Genomic DNA, 15,383 nt, shown 5'->3' on the forward strand with positions numbered 1-15,383 from the left:
GCCAAGTGTGAGGTCCTGCACATGGGTCGGGGCAATCCCAAGCACAAATACAGGCGGGGCAGAGAATGGATTGCGAGCAGCCCTGAGGAGAAGGACTTGGCGGTGTTGGTTGATGAGAAGCTCAACATGACCCGGCAACATGCATTTGCAGCCCAGAAAGCCAACTGTGTCCTGGGCTGCATCAAAAGAAGCATGGCCAGCAGGTGAAGGGAGGTGATTCTGCCCTTCTGCTCCGCTCTTGTGAGACCCCAGCTGGAGCACTGCGTTCAGCTCTGGGGCCCCCAACATGAGAAGTACATGGACCTGTTGAGAGGAGAGGAGAGGAGAGGAGAGGAGAGGAGAGGAGAGGAGAGGAGAGGAGAGGAGAGGAGAGGAGAGGAGAGGAGAGGAGAGGAGAGGAGAGGAGAGGAGAGGAGAGGAGAGGAGAGGAGACAGAAGACCTTATAGCAGCCTTCCAGTACCTGAAGGGGGCCTACAGGAAAGCTGGAGAGGGACTTTACAAGGGCATGTAGTGATAGGACAAGGGGTAATGGCTTTAAACTGAAAGAGGGTAGATTTAGATTAGATATAAGGAAGAGGTTCTTCACTATGAGGGTGGTGAGGCATGGGAACAGGTTGCCCAGAGAAGCTGCGGATGCCCCATCCCTGGAAGTGTTCAAGGCCAGGTTGGATGGGGCCCTGAGCAATTTGATCTAGTGGAAGGTGTCCCTGCCCATGGCAGGGGGGTTGGAACCAGATGATCTTTAAGGTTCCTTCCAACCCAAACCATTCTATGACTCTATGGTTCTATGATTATGCAAGTTAGGAGACATCCCCAGACAGAGCTGCTCCGCAGAGGGTCACCTCAGAGGTCTCTGAGCTCCCATCTGTCATAGGTGGATTGCATGGTGCTGAGGCACACAAAAGCCTCTACACGACATCCACCCATCTCACCAGGCTCATTAGCTCTGTGTCCATGCCCTCCCTTCCCAAAAAGGGGCTGGCTCCGTATACCCCAGAATCTCCTGTGGTGCTCCTATTAATCCAGGTACAACCCAGCCCTTTTGCCTCAGCTGTGGGAGATCCGACAGACCTTTATTGCCAGCATCCTTCGTTTGAAGAAGCTGATTTCCCCGACCAATCTGCCCCCACCAGCAGACACTTTTTCAGCAGTGCTCTGAAGCATCCTCCTCCAGGGGCTCTTCCACAGCACCTCCTCTGCCCAGCGCTGGAACAATTCTTCAGCTTTGGCTGCAAGCAGTGCTTGAGGAGGGTTCAAATGCTGCAGGGAGGGGAGAAGGGCACAGCTGAGAGAGCGTGGGAAGGGGGCTAATCAACACATCCCCTTGAAAAGCCCTCTGGCTCTTCTGGCACTGGCTCTCTGACTCGGTAGTCAAGAGCTGTGGGTCCCACAGCCAAGCCGCAAGTGATGACCGTTGGTTGGCGAAGAGAGAGCGAGCCTGCTTCTTTACAGCAGGATGGCAGGCGTTAGCACCCTCCTGGGGAATGTTGCTGGGTATTTCAGTCGAACGTTAAGCTTGCCCCTGCGTGACGGCAGCGATTGAGAGGTGAGACAAGTGAGTGGCATGCGGAACACTTGTGTTTTGTTGCAAGTTGCAATATAATTGATAGGTTATAATGGCCTGTGCCTGAGCTCAAGACATCCTGGGTTCATTTCCTGCTACATTCATGAGCACAAACCCCCTACTGTTTCAGCTAATGGAGAAAGTGCTCTTAATTGTGTGAATCGGGATTTGCCGGTGGCGGACAACCACTTGCTCCACAGTAACAGCGGGTTGGGGTGCCTGGGCTTATTGTATGGAACATGGCAGAGGCAAGTGCATCACTGTAGCTCAAGGATGCAGAAAAACAAGGTAGCTGAAATTTCAGCCTGCCACAGGAAAGTCTTGGGTTTGACTCTGTGCTCTACCAGAAGTGACCTTAGCAACTTCTCGGTGAACGTATCTGCAAAATGAGGGAGATAGATAGTGGGGAAGGAAGCGCAAAGAAGTGATGATTGTTTCCTCGCTTACAGAGGAGAATAATGTCATATTTAACAGTATGTGCTGTGAAGTGCATGCAACATTAGGAGGTGTGGAGGCGAGTCAGGACTCCACCTAGAAGTGTATCACCATGGCAGTATGTACCTGCGTGCTGGTTTGTGATGTAGTGTTAGAAAAACTAGAAAATCCACACTAGACAATCCATCTTATGAACCGTATGGGCCCATTCAACTGCCTGTACAAACTCACCTTACCTTGATGCCGGTCCCAAGGCTTATTTTGCCAGACTCCTGCAGCTGCCCGTTGCATTACCAGACCTCTCTGAGGGGCTTTTCTGAGGTCAAACTCCAACGAGCTGTGGCAGTAGCACATCAGCAAGGACGCCACAAAACAAATGTGGGTACAGGTGCCTTCCTAGCGACTGCCTTGTTTGGATGGAATAAGGTTCTTGCTTGTCTGAGCCAATAAGCCACGTCTCCTCTGCACCAGCGTAGACGTGCCAGGCAGTTTCTGTGAACCAATCTCTGTGTCCAACCGGCATCTAGACAACGGAGGAGCTGGGATGGCCCTTATTCCATATGAGGGTGGAGGGCGGCCCTGTAGGTGCCAGTAGGGGCCATGGGGGCTGCCCAGGACCCCTGTTTCCTTCATGCCAGCTATTGCTCCAGATGCACAAGCCGCGTTCATTGTGGGTAAGGAATCACAGGAATTCTGACAGGACCGTATCCCCCGAGCACAGCTAATGGGTTTGCTAACTCTTGAGCTGTTTGGCCATGGGCTAGGAGCATCCTAGGGAGCTCTTTCAGGGGATGGTACCAATCTGCTTCTGGCTGGGTAGGATTTCTCTTGTGAGAGTGCTTTTAGTTTGAAGGCTGTAGCAAACTTGTAGGATCAAACAGGTTCATTGGATAATTCAGGTTGCAAGTGACCTCAGGAAGTCTGTAGTCCATCCTTCTGCTCCAAACAGGGTCTCTTCTCCAGGCTGAACAAGCCCAGTGCCCTCAGCCTCTTTACAAAGGGCATGTGCAATAGCAGGGTCAAAAGCAGGGGCATTTCACTTACCTGCATCATGGCCCTGGCAGCAGCTGCAGTGAACTGGCAGGAGGAACACGCTGAGACAGAAGCACGTTATGCTATTCAGGACAGAGGGACTGTTCCCACACTCAGGTTTTGAGATAGATTTTCCTTTCTTGCACCACGACGTGGATCTGAGTGTAGTTCAAGGCTACGAGACCATGGCAAGCCACCCTTGGCCGGGCTGTGGTAAATGCAAAGTGGATGTGGTTACGCAGGCTGGACACGGGTGCGGTTCTGGGCTTTGGGTGCTGCTGGTGAGCACGGCTTACCTAGGTGATCACACCTGGGTGCTGGATGAAGTCTGTGAGGAAATGACGCCTTGGAAACTTGTCTTCGGTTAGAAAAAACCAAAAATCTCACCTTGAATAAGGGATACCAAGGGTAAAGTTTAAGGGCCAGGCTGTCAAAGGTATTTAGGCATTTTACAGCTCTAGCTAATGGAATATCCAAAAGCCCATCAAATGCATTAACCATTAGAGAATGCATTTTAGACAAACCACATAGCCTGCTAGCGCCAGACTTGTTGCCCTTTGGTTAGCAATGTCCCCAGTAAAACCTGCAAAATAAAGACATCAATATCCCCAGTAAAACCTGCAAAATAAAGACATCTGCTAGGGGGGAAAAGGGACGGTACAGCACTTTACTACATCAGGTCTGAAATAGAGCTTTAAGCAATCGTGATTAGTACAAATGCTGCAGCTGGAGCAGGAGCAAGGAATGGAGAAACTACAGTGAGGAAGAAAATTACGAGAGAAGGGAAATGAAGCAAAAAGCAAAGCTAGGAGAAGATAAAAAAATAACTGTATTTAACAAAGCGCAGGCTGGAAGGTGACCAAACTACAGGAAAGTGATATGGATGCGAGAAATAACTGTGCTGTAAAAAAAGGAGATTTAAGCTATCTGCGTGTCGTGTGTGTATCCTCACATCACGGTTAATCACAGTTCCCTCTTACCTGTGTTTGAATTTTGGTTAGAAAAGTAACTCCCTGAGTGACTCTCCCTGAGCCAGGGAAGCCTGAGACCCGAGTTAGCTCACCCGGCTGGGTACGTATGCTAGAGGCCCATCCTATTTCAGCTTAAGAGTTTGGGTCGTGCGCTGCAGGTGGGAAGCTGGGATAATGAGAGTCATCCAGCATCTTCCAAAAATTCAGGGTAGGAAGCTGCCTCCTTACTTAGGCACCATTCACTCCCCCCAACCCGCTGCTCCCCGCTCACAGGCTGAGAGCAAGGTAGAGCTCCTCGGGGGAGCCAGGACACGGCACGCTTTGGGGGTGATGAGAAGCCAGCACCGCCACGTCAGGACACCCGGGAAAGGTTGCTGCAGACTCGAGTGCTCACTCGAGGCGGCGAGGTGTCCGCGCGATCCACGCGTGACAGCCTGGGGACTCTCGCGCCAACCTCACGGTCACCCCAGCATTCGCTCAGGTCTGACGCCTGCACCTTTGCTTGTGTAACCCCGCTCCAGGCTTTCCCCCTCATGTCTCGAAGCCCTGGCCTGTTCCTGCTGGAAAATCCCAGGTGTCCCTTGGCCCTAGCTCGGGCTCCGGTGCAGAGCTGCAGCCTGGTCCATGAGGAGGCACCGCTGACGTAGGTCAAGACGACGCAGATGCCTCCCGTCCCACACGAGCTGAGCCTTCTCAGCTACAACCTTACAAACCCGCTATTCAAAAGTAATACCCCGCTTCCTAATTCTGCCAACTAAGCCTGCTGCAAATCTCTTACTCGTCAGCGAGATAGGCTACTGCTCCATCATGAAGGCCACTTGCCAAACAACTTGGTTTCTTGAGTTGCCACCTAAAATGCAGCGCAGGCAGGGCAGTCGCTGACTTCAGCACAAGGCTGCAATCACAACCCCATCCTTCAGGGCTGATATTTCGTACGGCAGGGGCGACAGAAGGAGACGTGAAGGGTGTGGGTGGTAGATGGGAGTGAGGTAATGTGGAGAGGGTGATATCATGGTATAGCCACAAGGGCTGGGTGAGGGCTTAAGAAGTAATTTGTTGGCACATGTTTAGCTTAGTTTCCCTAGGAAATGAGGCTTGCACAATCACTTTGGGTGTGTACGTGTGCACATGCTGTAATAAGGGAGAGGCTGCGGCATGAGAGTAACCCTCGTGAGACACCAGAGAGTCCAGGGGAGTGATGCTGACGGTGCCCCAAGAATGGAGAAAGCGTCAGTCGGAGCCTGCGCTTTATTAAACACAGGAGAGCGTATCCACCCATGAGATGTACACTTGCGTGAGTCCAGGCTTCGTTGGCGCTGCTTCTCAGGCAACAGCTTGTTACTGAGTTTCGGTTGTGTGGACACTGGGGCATATGTGTGTGTATCAGAATTTGTGATCCCATGTGTATAACAAAATGTTTGTTTTAGAAGTAGCGGTGGCTGGAAAGTAAGCATCAGCAGAAATGAAATATTGATGTATGTAATAGAATAACATCTTCCCTGTAGAGCAATGATTCCCAATTTCTTTGGCCCACCAGAGCACTGCAACCTTCAAAATTTCAGGCAAGCATCGTTCACCCTTATGATGAAGCTTTTAGCTGAAAGCGTTTTTATGATACTACTTTGGTTGCGTAGCCAGCGATGATGAACTACCATATCCATTACGGCCACAGCTTGAAACCACAGCTGTAAATGCATTTGCTTTCCCCTTATTCTAGTGCTTCTGATTCAAGCTCCTTGTTATGGGTCCATCACGAAAGAGCAAAGATTCCTGGCAGATTTATTTCTTACGCACTCAGGTAGTACACACTGCTCCTTTGCAGTTTACGGGTTTAAATGGTGAAAGTTTGGAATAAATGGGAACAGTTTGTCAGATATCGTGTATTTGGTTACGAAATGTGTGCCTTTGTACACGGCGTTAAGGCTCCGGTGTCTGTGCTGAGACTGTTTTGTGCTGCCTGTGACGGAAGAGAGATAACACACCTCTTCCCTGCCTCGCCAAGTTTCCTGACATGACAGACCTCCACGCTCCCACAAACAACTCCGGCTCTATCACCGTCGTCATCTTTCCAGCCAAGCGCTAAAGCCGGTTCCCCCCCAGTCTACCAGAGATCCTCAGGCCTCGTCTGCACACACAAGTGTTATCTGATTTCAGGGGGTACCTGTACAAACGCCTGTCTCCCCTCGTGGGCTCCTCTCCTCCTGTGGGAACACACGGATGCTAGCATTAGACATGCTGTTTGGTTTTCACCTCTACCCATTTCCACATGATAAAAACTAACTTGAAGAAATACGCTTTCATGTACCTGAATGCCAGTGTAGAATGGAGAGTTTTACTTTGTGTTTCACATTCAGTCCTTTGATTACACAGAAAAAAACCCATGCTCATGGCAACCTATATAATCCAGCACAGCGGCTAATCACACGTAGGTGAGGTGACTGCCCCGGTACCGGGAGGGAGCGCGGGAGCTGGGAGACACCTGCTAGTGCTCTGTTCCCAAGGGTGGCACGAGTCACTCTTACCCTCTGGAAACAGAGAGCCTCCTCGTGTAGCACCGCTTGCGCAGAGCCGGGCGTCAAGAGGCCAGAAATCGATGAATCTTTTAAAACGTATTTATCATTTGCCACTCGTTTTTTTCATGTCGTGGCACTCGCATCGGGGTGACTCAGGGTGAGCCTGATCCTATGATGCTTCCACAAGCTAGAGGCCAGCTGAGTTCAGCCATAACTCTGCCTGAGCTGTACCATCAGGCGAGGCAATCAATGACTACAAAACAAAGAGGTACATTGTGAAAGGTGAGTTTAACAAAAAAAAAAAAAAAAAAAAAGAAAGACAATGAAAACCACATTGCTTAGCATCAGCAGTGAAATAATTAGACTTCTCTTCAGGACAGATTTATAGGCTAGTACCACTCACAGACAGAAGCAGAACTTGCTGGGGAGGATGCTTTATAAATGCAAAATTAGTATCAGTAATCCTAAAAACAAAGCAGAGTGAGGGAGCAGAGCCTGAGGAGGCACAGCTAAAGGGCACAGCTGCCGTGAACAGTCCAGATGTGGGCTGATCCAGGAGAGCTCTGTTCCAGAGTTTACTCCTTCCAGCAGGATGCTAAAATAATCTTTGGTCTTGGTGCACGATGAGGGGGCACACCCCAGCACCTCCCATGGCGCCCGCTTGTGTTGAGGGCACAGAGTAAAGCAGGGCAAGGAGACAGGCGGGTGATGGGGACGCTCGCTTACGGAGCAAGGCAGGATTTCAAAGCCAGTGGTGTCATTTTTGGTTACAACCCACCTCAAAACTCGAGGAGAAGCCCTTGACAACTGGTGTCATGGTGTTGCTTGCTGTAACAGGGATTTCTGTATGTGCCCAGTCTCTCTGCGTTGTCTGATCCTGCCTTCTAGCTACCAGAGGCTCCTGAAATTCAGAGATGAAGAGATTAAACAGGAGGATCGCAGCTGTTTATACCCAAACGAGCACCACCAGCCATTCCAGGTGGGATTTCGGCCCCCCGTGCCTGGCACAACACCCCGGCTGCCTGTGCCGCTCAGCCAGCGCCATTCGGGCTTGAACCCGTACTTCAAACCTCGCTGCGTCCCGCCGCGAATGGCACCCGTCGCCGCGGCGTGGCCCCGCGGCGGGAGCGGGCGGGCAGCGGGTTCCCACAGCACGGAAGCGAAGCGGAGAAGCCACCCCGTGCCTCAGTTTCCCCCTTCCGTGACAACGAGGGGGCGGCTGCCGCCCCCCCGCCGGGCCGCGCCCTGGCAGGGCTGTGCCCCCCCGCTCCTCCTGCCCCCCGTCAGTGCAGGGCTGGGGCGGCCTCCCCGGACCCATCTCCTGCCCGGCCGAGGCGGGGAGGCCCGGCGCTGCGGGGCGGGAACCCCCGCCTCGGGCACTCGCTGGGCCGGCGGGCCCCAGCCAGGCCCCCGGCCGCCCCTCAGCCGTCAGGGGCCGCCGAGCTCCCCCGTGGGGCCCGGGGGCGGGAAGGCCGGGGGCACCGCCGAGGGGCGGCGGGGTCCGGGGGGGCGGGGGGCGGGGGCCGCCCCCTCACGGCGGGCCGGGGAGGAGCCGGCCCCGGGGCGGGGGGAGGCGGCGGGGGTCGGGCCGGGGGTGGAGCCGCGGGCTGGCGGGTCGGGGTGAGGGGGAGCCCTCCCCTTCCCTTGCCGAGCGAGCCGGAGCACGGGGAAGGCGCCTCCGCAACTCCTCCTGCCCCGCCGGTGCCGCCAGCCGCCCGCAGGATGGTGAGCGGGGCCGCCCGGCGGGAAGTTTGGCGGCGGCGGCCCCGGCCCCGCTCGCCCCGGCCCGGCCCGGCCCTCACCGCCCCCCCCGCTCCCTCTCTTGCAGATCTGGAAAACTCTCCCGCTGTTCTGCGCCCTGCTGGCCGTCGCCCGCCTGCGAGCCGAGGTAGGCGCGGGGGGCCGGGGAGCGGAGCGGGGGGCCGGGGTGCGGAGCGGGGGGCCGGGGTGCGGAGCGGGGGGTCACTTTCTGGCCTTTTCCGCCGCGGTCCCCTTCCCCGGCGCCGCCCGGGGCGGGGAGGGGGAGCTGCCGGGACCGGGGAAAGTAGCAGCCGGGGCGGGAGGGAAGTTGTGGGGCCGCCGGACCCCTGCGAGGGGGCCGCGTCCCCGCCCGGGCCGGGCCGCCCCCCGCCCGCCTCTGGGCAGCCCCCTTCCCCTCCCGCTCTTTCTCTCCCGCTTTCTTCCCTTCCCTCCTTATACCGCGATGACATCGAGAGCCCCCCACTCGCAACCTCCCCGGCTCTGTTGACAGAAAATAAACGCTGCCCGAATTCCCGCTTGCGGCGGCCTCCGTAAAAGTGAGGTCAGAAACAAAATATTTTATAATTACGGCAGGGGAAATGTGGAAGTGATTTGAGGAAAATGAACTCAAGCTGGGCAGGGGAGGGAGGCCGAGCCTGCTTTCGGAGGGAAGCGGTCCCGCTCGAGGGGCGGCTCGTCCTCCCCGCCTGCATTTTTTCTCCCTACATATTTCTCCCAGATGGCCAGCCCCACCCTGGAGCATCGCCGTTTGGCTCCGCGCAAAAAAATGCATAAACGCGCCCGACTTCCCACAAACGGTTCCCTCTTTTTCTGCCTCCCGCCCGTGGACCGCGCTGCCCGGGTGATGGCAAAGAGGGGGGTTTTAGGGCGAAACCCGTCGCTGTCGCTCCGTCCCCGTAAGCAAAGCTCTTCGGCGAACTCCCCGCAACTGCCAGCCGCTCGCTGAAGGGACGAACAATGCAAACGCTGGGGCACGTGAAGAGCGGAGGTGAGACAGGGCGGCTGCCAGCCGACACTGTCGCGGTACAGCTCTCGTCGCGGCTGTCGTGAAAACCAAGGGGAGCGGGACGGAGCTGTAGTACGGGCTAGCGTTTCACATCTGCCTGTACATGGTAATATTGTAAAACACTTTCTTCCCAAGGCATGACACACTTATGTAGTCAGCGTTTGCACGCATCCTCTCCAATGCTGTCCTGAAAAAGCCAGATTGGTTTTACTCATTTTCTTAGGAACCCTAAATAAACCTTAACCAGTTCGGGTCAATGTACAGCAAAACCTCTGTAGGAAGGAAGCGCACGGCAGTGCATCCGTAAGATGGATGATAATAACAGCTAAATAGTGACGGCAGTGGTCTGAGTAAAGCCTCCTGGAGTCAGTCACCAGGAGAGACGTAGCCAAGATGTGTTTGGCCCTTGATTTCTGATTTCGCTGGTGCGGCTAACATTATGTTGACGCGGTCAAAGTGCTAAATCCTGGCTTTTGCCTCCTGTACTCTAATTTGGAGTACCTGGATGGCTTCCCAAGTGTAAGTACTGTCATGTCTCTGTGCCTCATCTGCAAACTGAAAGTAAGAAAAATGTACAGCCATCGTGTTCAAAACTTGGTTTTAAAGGCCAGTTCGTGCTTGAGTGGATAAATGAATGATTTGACTGTTTTCAGGGGTAGTGGTCCAGGTGTCAAACCAGTGACTGTCTTGGTTCGACGCCAGTCTAAGTTCAGCAAAACTTGAGAGTGATGAGTGAGGTTTGGGTCTGGTTTCAGGGAAAATTGACACCTCGGACAACTTTTGTTTTGGGGTTCGGTTTGATTCCTTGTTGCTGGTAGCTGCCAAGTGGTGACCATCAGTTCACTCACAGGTAGTATCCCACCCTTGGGGGTATCTAGACCTTCTCGTTTTCTAGGGAGTGGGCTGTGCTTGCAGGTGAGCTGCTTGCATTTCAAAGACGGCTTTGATGGTTGCCCTCTTCTAAATGCCCCCTTGTTACCGCCTGTATCACTTAGTAAGATTAGCATGGCATTTTCCTGTGTGGTTTTCCCTCTTTCAGATTTTGGAAGTGATAACCTCTCTATTTCTTCTGTTTCTGCTGCAGTTTGCACTTTGTGCCTTTCAGTATGTTCAGAATATTAACACTGAGCTTTAAGCTTCTAATCCTTTTGTCGGCAAAACTGTATCTGAACTGTACTGGGGTTTTTGTACAACGCTCATTTCTACAACATTGTTAGGTGCATAATTAGAGTCTTTAAAGAAAGAAAGAAATTGCTTCAGTAAATGTTCCTGGCATGATTTTGTGCAGACTGGAAAATCTGAGACGTGCCAAAACTTGGGAGCTTTTCTTGGCCTGTTTCAGTAATAGTCACAAGAGCAATAGACGGTGAACTGTACTCCTCGGATGGAAGCCAGCCACCAGCTTCAGACGGCCCTTTTTATCTCTTTCTTCCTGGGTCGGAGCCTCAATGAGGCGGCCCTTCGCTAGTATTAACAGGGACGCTACGGAGGCGAAGTTGCTCGTGCTCTCAGCTGGAGCTCTCTGAAGCAGATGGAGTGATTTTTGGGAAGCATCCCTCGCGATAGAGGAAAAGGGAGAGGCTGGAAATGTCTGATGGATGTATTAAAAGTTCATCAGTTGTTCGTATCCTGCTGGAGTAAGTTCCCTGGTTAACACTGGGGAGGAGGCCGGTCGCTGTTTGACTCTGTCCATGGGCTCTGAAGGGATGGCGTGCGGGAGCACTTCCACTGCTGGTACCACTCTAAACCAGCATCGCTGTGTGTCCCACCAGGATACTTCTTTCAGAATAAGAGTGAGGGTTTCTGGTTTTTTTCATTTTGGCTTAAACCTGATGCAGAATCATCAAGAAAGTTATTTTCACCGTGAACTTTAGATGTTAGCAAAGAGGCTTATGCCAGCATGAGTACATGGGTGCGGACTGTGGACAGAAGTCCTTTCCTGAATCCAGCCTTGCCAAGAGGGGAGGTCACTGCCCTGGCCTGCCCTCTGCTCCTTGCCAGTTTTCTGGCCATTCAGATTAATCTCTGGGACCTGTAGCTGTTCTCCTGAGCTATCCTTAACCCATTTCTGGCCAAATGAGCCAGCCTTTGGAAAGAGTTATGTAAACAGTTCGGTCTGATTTGTCTCATTTTGGCTAAAGAGGGCTAGGGGAGGAGGGCTAGAGACCTTCCTCTTGCAAGGAGATCTACTGACACATCTGAGGGGGCTATAACCCCCGAGCAGCACGGCGATAACAAGCATCTGGAGGCAGATTTATAACCTTTTCTAATAGCACCGTGTTTGCAGTGTCTACATCTGTTGTAACCCTGGGATTAGTTTTTTTCACCACACCTCCTCTTCCCTCAGTGTAATTTTTCCATGTGAAAAGCCGAAAAGGGGATGTTACGGGGGAGAGAAAAGACAAAGGTTTCTGCTAAGTTCTGTTTGCTGAACTCACCTGAGCGCTTCCTCTCGATCCGACGTGACTGCTTTTGCACGTAGGGAGGGCAACACTCGACCTCGTCCAAGTCCTGTGCCCCTTTTGCCAGCAGAGTGCTCGTGTGCCCTGGGGGAGGTGGAGCTGGGAGTCCAGCTGGTCTTCATAAAGCCTGGTGCGCTTCCTCCCATCGTCAGCTTGCTTTGGTTAAGCTTTTCCCACGTTTTTGCGATGGTGAAGACTAAAAACTGCTGTCTTAATAAATTAAACTGGATAAATGAAAGTTGAGATCCTGATGTGGTTGCGTAGCTGTATTTGGCCCTGAAGCCATCGTTTTAAGAAGGGTCCATTTGCCTTTGAAATTTAGCGATAGAGACTTTGTAGGTAGTTCAGTCCTTCTCTCGCTGATATTTTGTCGACGCAGGGGAAGGAAAAGACACTGTAGTGCCTATCACGTGAGTAACTTGGGCTGTTTTTAATATGCACAAGCTTTGTGCAATAAAACCCAGCAGTCACATGTAACCCACTAATGTAATAAAACTAGCTTCCCAGGTCGAGTCTAGCAGGCACATCTTCAGTCATCAGTGGAAGGAAAAATTGCATCTGTTTTTCTCCTCCAGCTGGTTTTGGAGTGATAGGCATCTTCCTCCTTCAAATCCTGCCCTTGAGTGCCAGACCAGGCATTGCTGGAGTTGTGCCTCAAGGCGATAAGCATATTTTAAATGAGGAGGCAGGGAAAAAGTGATTCTATCCTGGGCACACAGCAAAGGCTCATCTGTGCAAAGCCTGATTTTTAAGGCACGTGCTGTGCCGTCGGGCAGCTGCTGTGCTGCGGATGGGCCCAGGGATCAGAGTCTGGGAGACGAACCGGGTGGTTCTGTCTGAGGTACCTCATACCATGCTGAAGTCACTGGCCGAATGCCCCGTCTGCAAGCGTTTAAATCGCCTCCCCAGCTGCTTTGACGGGACCACAACCCCCGAGCAGCAGCGCGCGTGGTGCCAGCTCTGCAGCCGAAGAGGTGTCGCGTAGCACGTAGGTGCGCGTGGCACCCTGATGCTGCTACTCGGATGGAGCCGCTGTCAGATCCCAGCTGCTTCGTGCAAATTCGCCGTAGCTGAGGGAATGACTTTATCTGCCGGAGTGCAAATTCCTTGCCGGTAATTAACAGGGGGGCTGCTGCTGGGGGCTGCCTGGGGGGCAGCTCCGCTCCCCGCACGGGAGGAAGGGACTGCCCGAGAGTCTCCTGTTGCATTTTCCAGCTGCTGTTATTGGTACAGCTGCTTACCCATCAGGAGGCACCGGGGCACCTTTGATCTTTCTTGTGTGGTGTTACATGAGCTGGGGAATGTTTCTCTTTGTACAGAAGAGAGTTTGTCACAAATCTCAGCCAGATGTGTCTTTCCGGGCTCGTGAGACTCATATTAACCAGGCTGTGTTTTTGCCACATATCCTGTGTGAGCTGGATGAGATTGGTTCCCAGAAATGCCTTATTTAGCTGGGTTGTATATGACTTTGCAGGGGGGTCAGCTTCTGCTGTCCTGTGATGCCTAAGCTATTCTGTGAATAGCCAGCACTTCTTCGGAGAGATTTATCCCTCACAATGTTGTCTCCGAGCTTAGCGAAAGAAAAGAGCAGCCTGCTGTTACGCTGTGAGGCGTACCTCCTTCCAGACCTGCGTCTGGGCGGCAGACACGGGGATACGTACCTCTCGACTCTCCCAGAGGTTGTAGATTTTGCCACAGCTAGTGTGCTAAGTTAGATGTGAGCTGGTTAGAGCAGGGGCTTATTTCTTCTTGCGCTGTGGGACTCAGATTGCAATTCCTAGGCATTGCAGCAGTAAATAAACAAATGGCAGATAAACAGGCCTGGAGGCTTCAGTGCTGTATTAAAGCACAGATAACTGTAGCACGAGCAGCAACTGCACGGCATTTTCGTACTACCTGCTCTCAAGTGTGCGCCAGTTGTGGTCTGGGCTGAAGACACCGGCTGGCAGTAATGAGTGACTATGTCCCTTCTCGGCCATGCCAACCAGCCACCCAGAAGTGAAGTTCATATAAGTTTCTATGAAATCTTACTACTTGCTCTATGCCTTAGCTCTCTCACGTATTACGCTGTACCTCTCGGTTTTGACATCGGGCCTGTGGTTGCTTGGGGCAGTAGATTAGATGTAGGCTGCCTGTGAGAGATGATGAAGAAAAGCAAGCTCATGCTCCAGTCTGCATATGTGGAATTTATTGAGACACCCGCACCTTGTTTGGAGCATGTCAAGGGTCATAACCTGGAAACAATTTGGAGGCTCCTCTTGGACCAGCACATTTGGAAAGAACAAGGGGTTTAGGGTGGATGATCGGGGAGGGATTTGGTATCTCATTAGCTCAGCTGCAGGTGGATCCCACATTTCCACAGTTTGACAGCTAAGCAAATATTTTGGCAGAAGAAACTAAACATTGCTTGAAGACTGGAATCTGTTTTTTGTCTCACGGGGGAGAGGGTGCCAGTTCTCCCGTGCTTCTGAGGAAGATACCCAGTGCACCAGAAGAACCAGGAGGTTGAGAGGTTCTAACAAGTCTTTCCTATCTCATTTGTCTCTGTATGGGCATTGCAGGACGGCTCCGGTGCCCTTGGCTGTACCCTGTCAGCTGCTGTCTCAGAGAGGGACCTCTAACCACTTTCTCCAAATACTGTAACACTATGTGATGGACCCCATAGTAACCAGCTTTTCTTGTTGCTCCTTCTCCTTTATCCTTCCCTCATTTCATTTTGCAGCTCTGTTACACAGCACTAAAGCCGTAAGCATATGAATTTGTGTTGGTTTTTTTTTTTCTCTTTATCATATCTCTGTAGAGGGCCTTGCAATGGAAAGAGCAACAAACCAGCTTGAGGGAGCAATAGAGAGAAACAGATAAAAACACCAAGTCAGAGCAGCTGGGTTTCAGTGGTAGGAGGAGAGGATTTGCACAACTTATGCTCCAAACCAGGGTAGCGCTGGGCTCTGAAGAGCAGAAGGACCGGTTGGATGGCTATTTGTCACCCGGTGCTGGTTGTCCCTAGCCAGTATATGTTCCTCCTGATCCCATCCCTGCTACTAGCTCAGTCCTGATACAGGATCAAGAGGCTTTGGGAATATGGATGCTGGTGGAGCTTTGCATGCTCAATCAGCTCTTCCCCACAACGAAAGTTTTCAAGAAATAGTGATAGCGTCAAAGATTATCTATAGCCAGAAACAACTTCTTTGTTTCTTTATCTGTGAGGAGACCTAGGGAGATAGTGGAAGGACTCGCTGCAGAGGTAGCTGTGGCAGGAGTAAGACTCAAGCCTGAAATGGTCTTCTGAAGCTTTCCAAGTCAGGGGAGGGGAGAAGAGGGCATTAAAATCTTGGATAACAGGGAAACAAGAGTGGGGTGACAGGGGTGGGCTGCCTCTGATGGAGAGAGGTACTGGTGAACCTTCTTCTAACGCAGGAGCCCATGGGCTGGGTGTGCCTCCTGCCGTCAGAAACGCTGCCCTTGGCCACTCTTTCCTCGTCACCCCGCTGCCAGGGTGAGGCATTTTGGGGCTTGAGCGTCAGTGGGGCAGAACAAGGAGTTTCTGTCCATCTGCCAGGACGGATGGAAGAGGGAGCATTCGGCAGGCGCTGGCGAGGTGCCAGGTTGGCCCTCCAGCGCCGCGCTGTCTGGGGATG

General features: G+C 52.7%; 1 protein-coding gene and 1 long non-coding RNA gene across 2 annotated transcripts in view; one reads left to right on the top strand and one right to left on the bottom strand.

The window, feature by feature from the left end:
- Positions 1-6,329: 6,329 nt before the first annotated feature.
- Positions 6,330-7,709, bottom strand: LOC148055612 (uncharacterized). The gene is made up of 3 exons (XR_015705012.1): positions 7,580-7,709; positions 7,295-7,417; positions 6,330-6,769 (listed from the first exon to the last, which is right to left on the bottom strand). It is a non-coding gene; the product is annotated as an uncharacterized LOC148055612 (long non-coding RNA).
- A 388-nt stretch (positions 7,710-8,097) lies between these two features.
- Positions 8,098-15,383, top strand: part of FSTL1 (follistatin like 1) — a 55,400-nt gene continuing 48,114 nt past the window's right edge. Inside the window, exons 1-2 of the mRNA XM_087758719.1 lie at positions 8,098-8,241; positions 8,345-8,404. Coding sequence (XP_087614845.1) covers positions 8,239-8,241; positions 8,345-8,404 — 63 coding nt within the window. The 5' untranslated portion in view covers positions 8,098-8,238. The remainder of the gene's footprint in view (positions 8,242-8,344; positions 8,405-15,383) is intronic.

The sequence above is a fragment of the Nipponia nippon genome, unplaced genomic scaffold, assembly GCF_047370975.1.
Source record: "Nipponia nippon isolate SJK-2023a ecotype South Korea unplaced genomic scaffold, ASM4737097v1 scaffold_2, whole genome shotgun sequence".
Taxonomy (NCBI): domain Eukaryota; kingdom Metazoa; phylum Chordata; class Aves; order Pelecaniformes; family Threskiornithidae; genus Nipponia; species Nipponia nippon.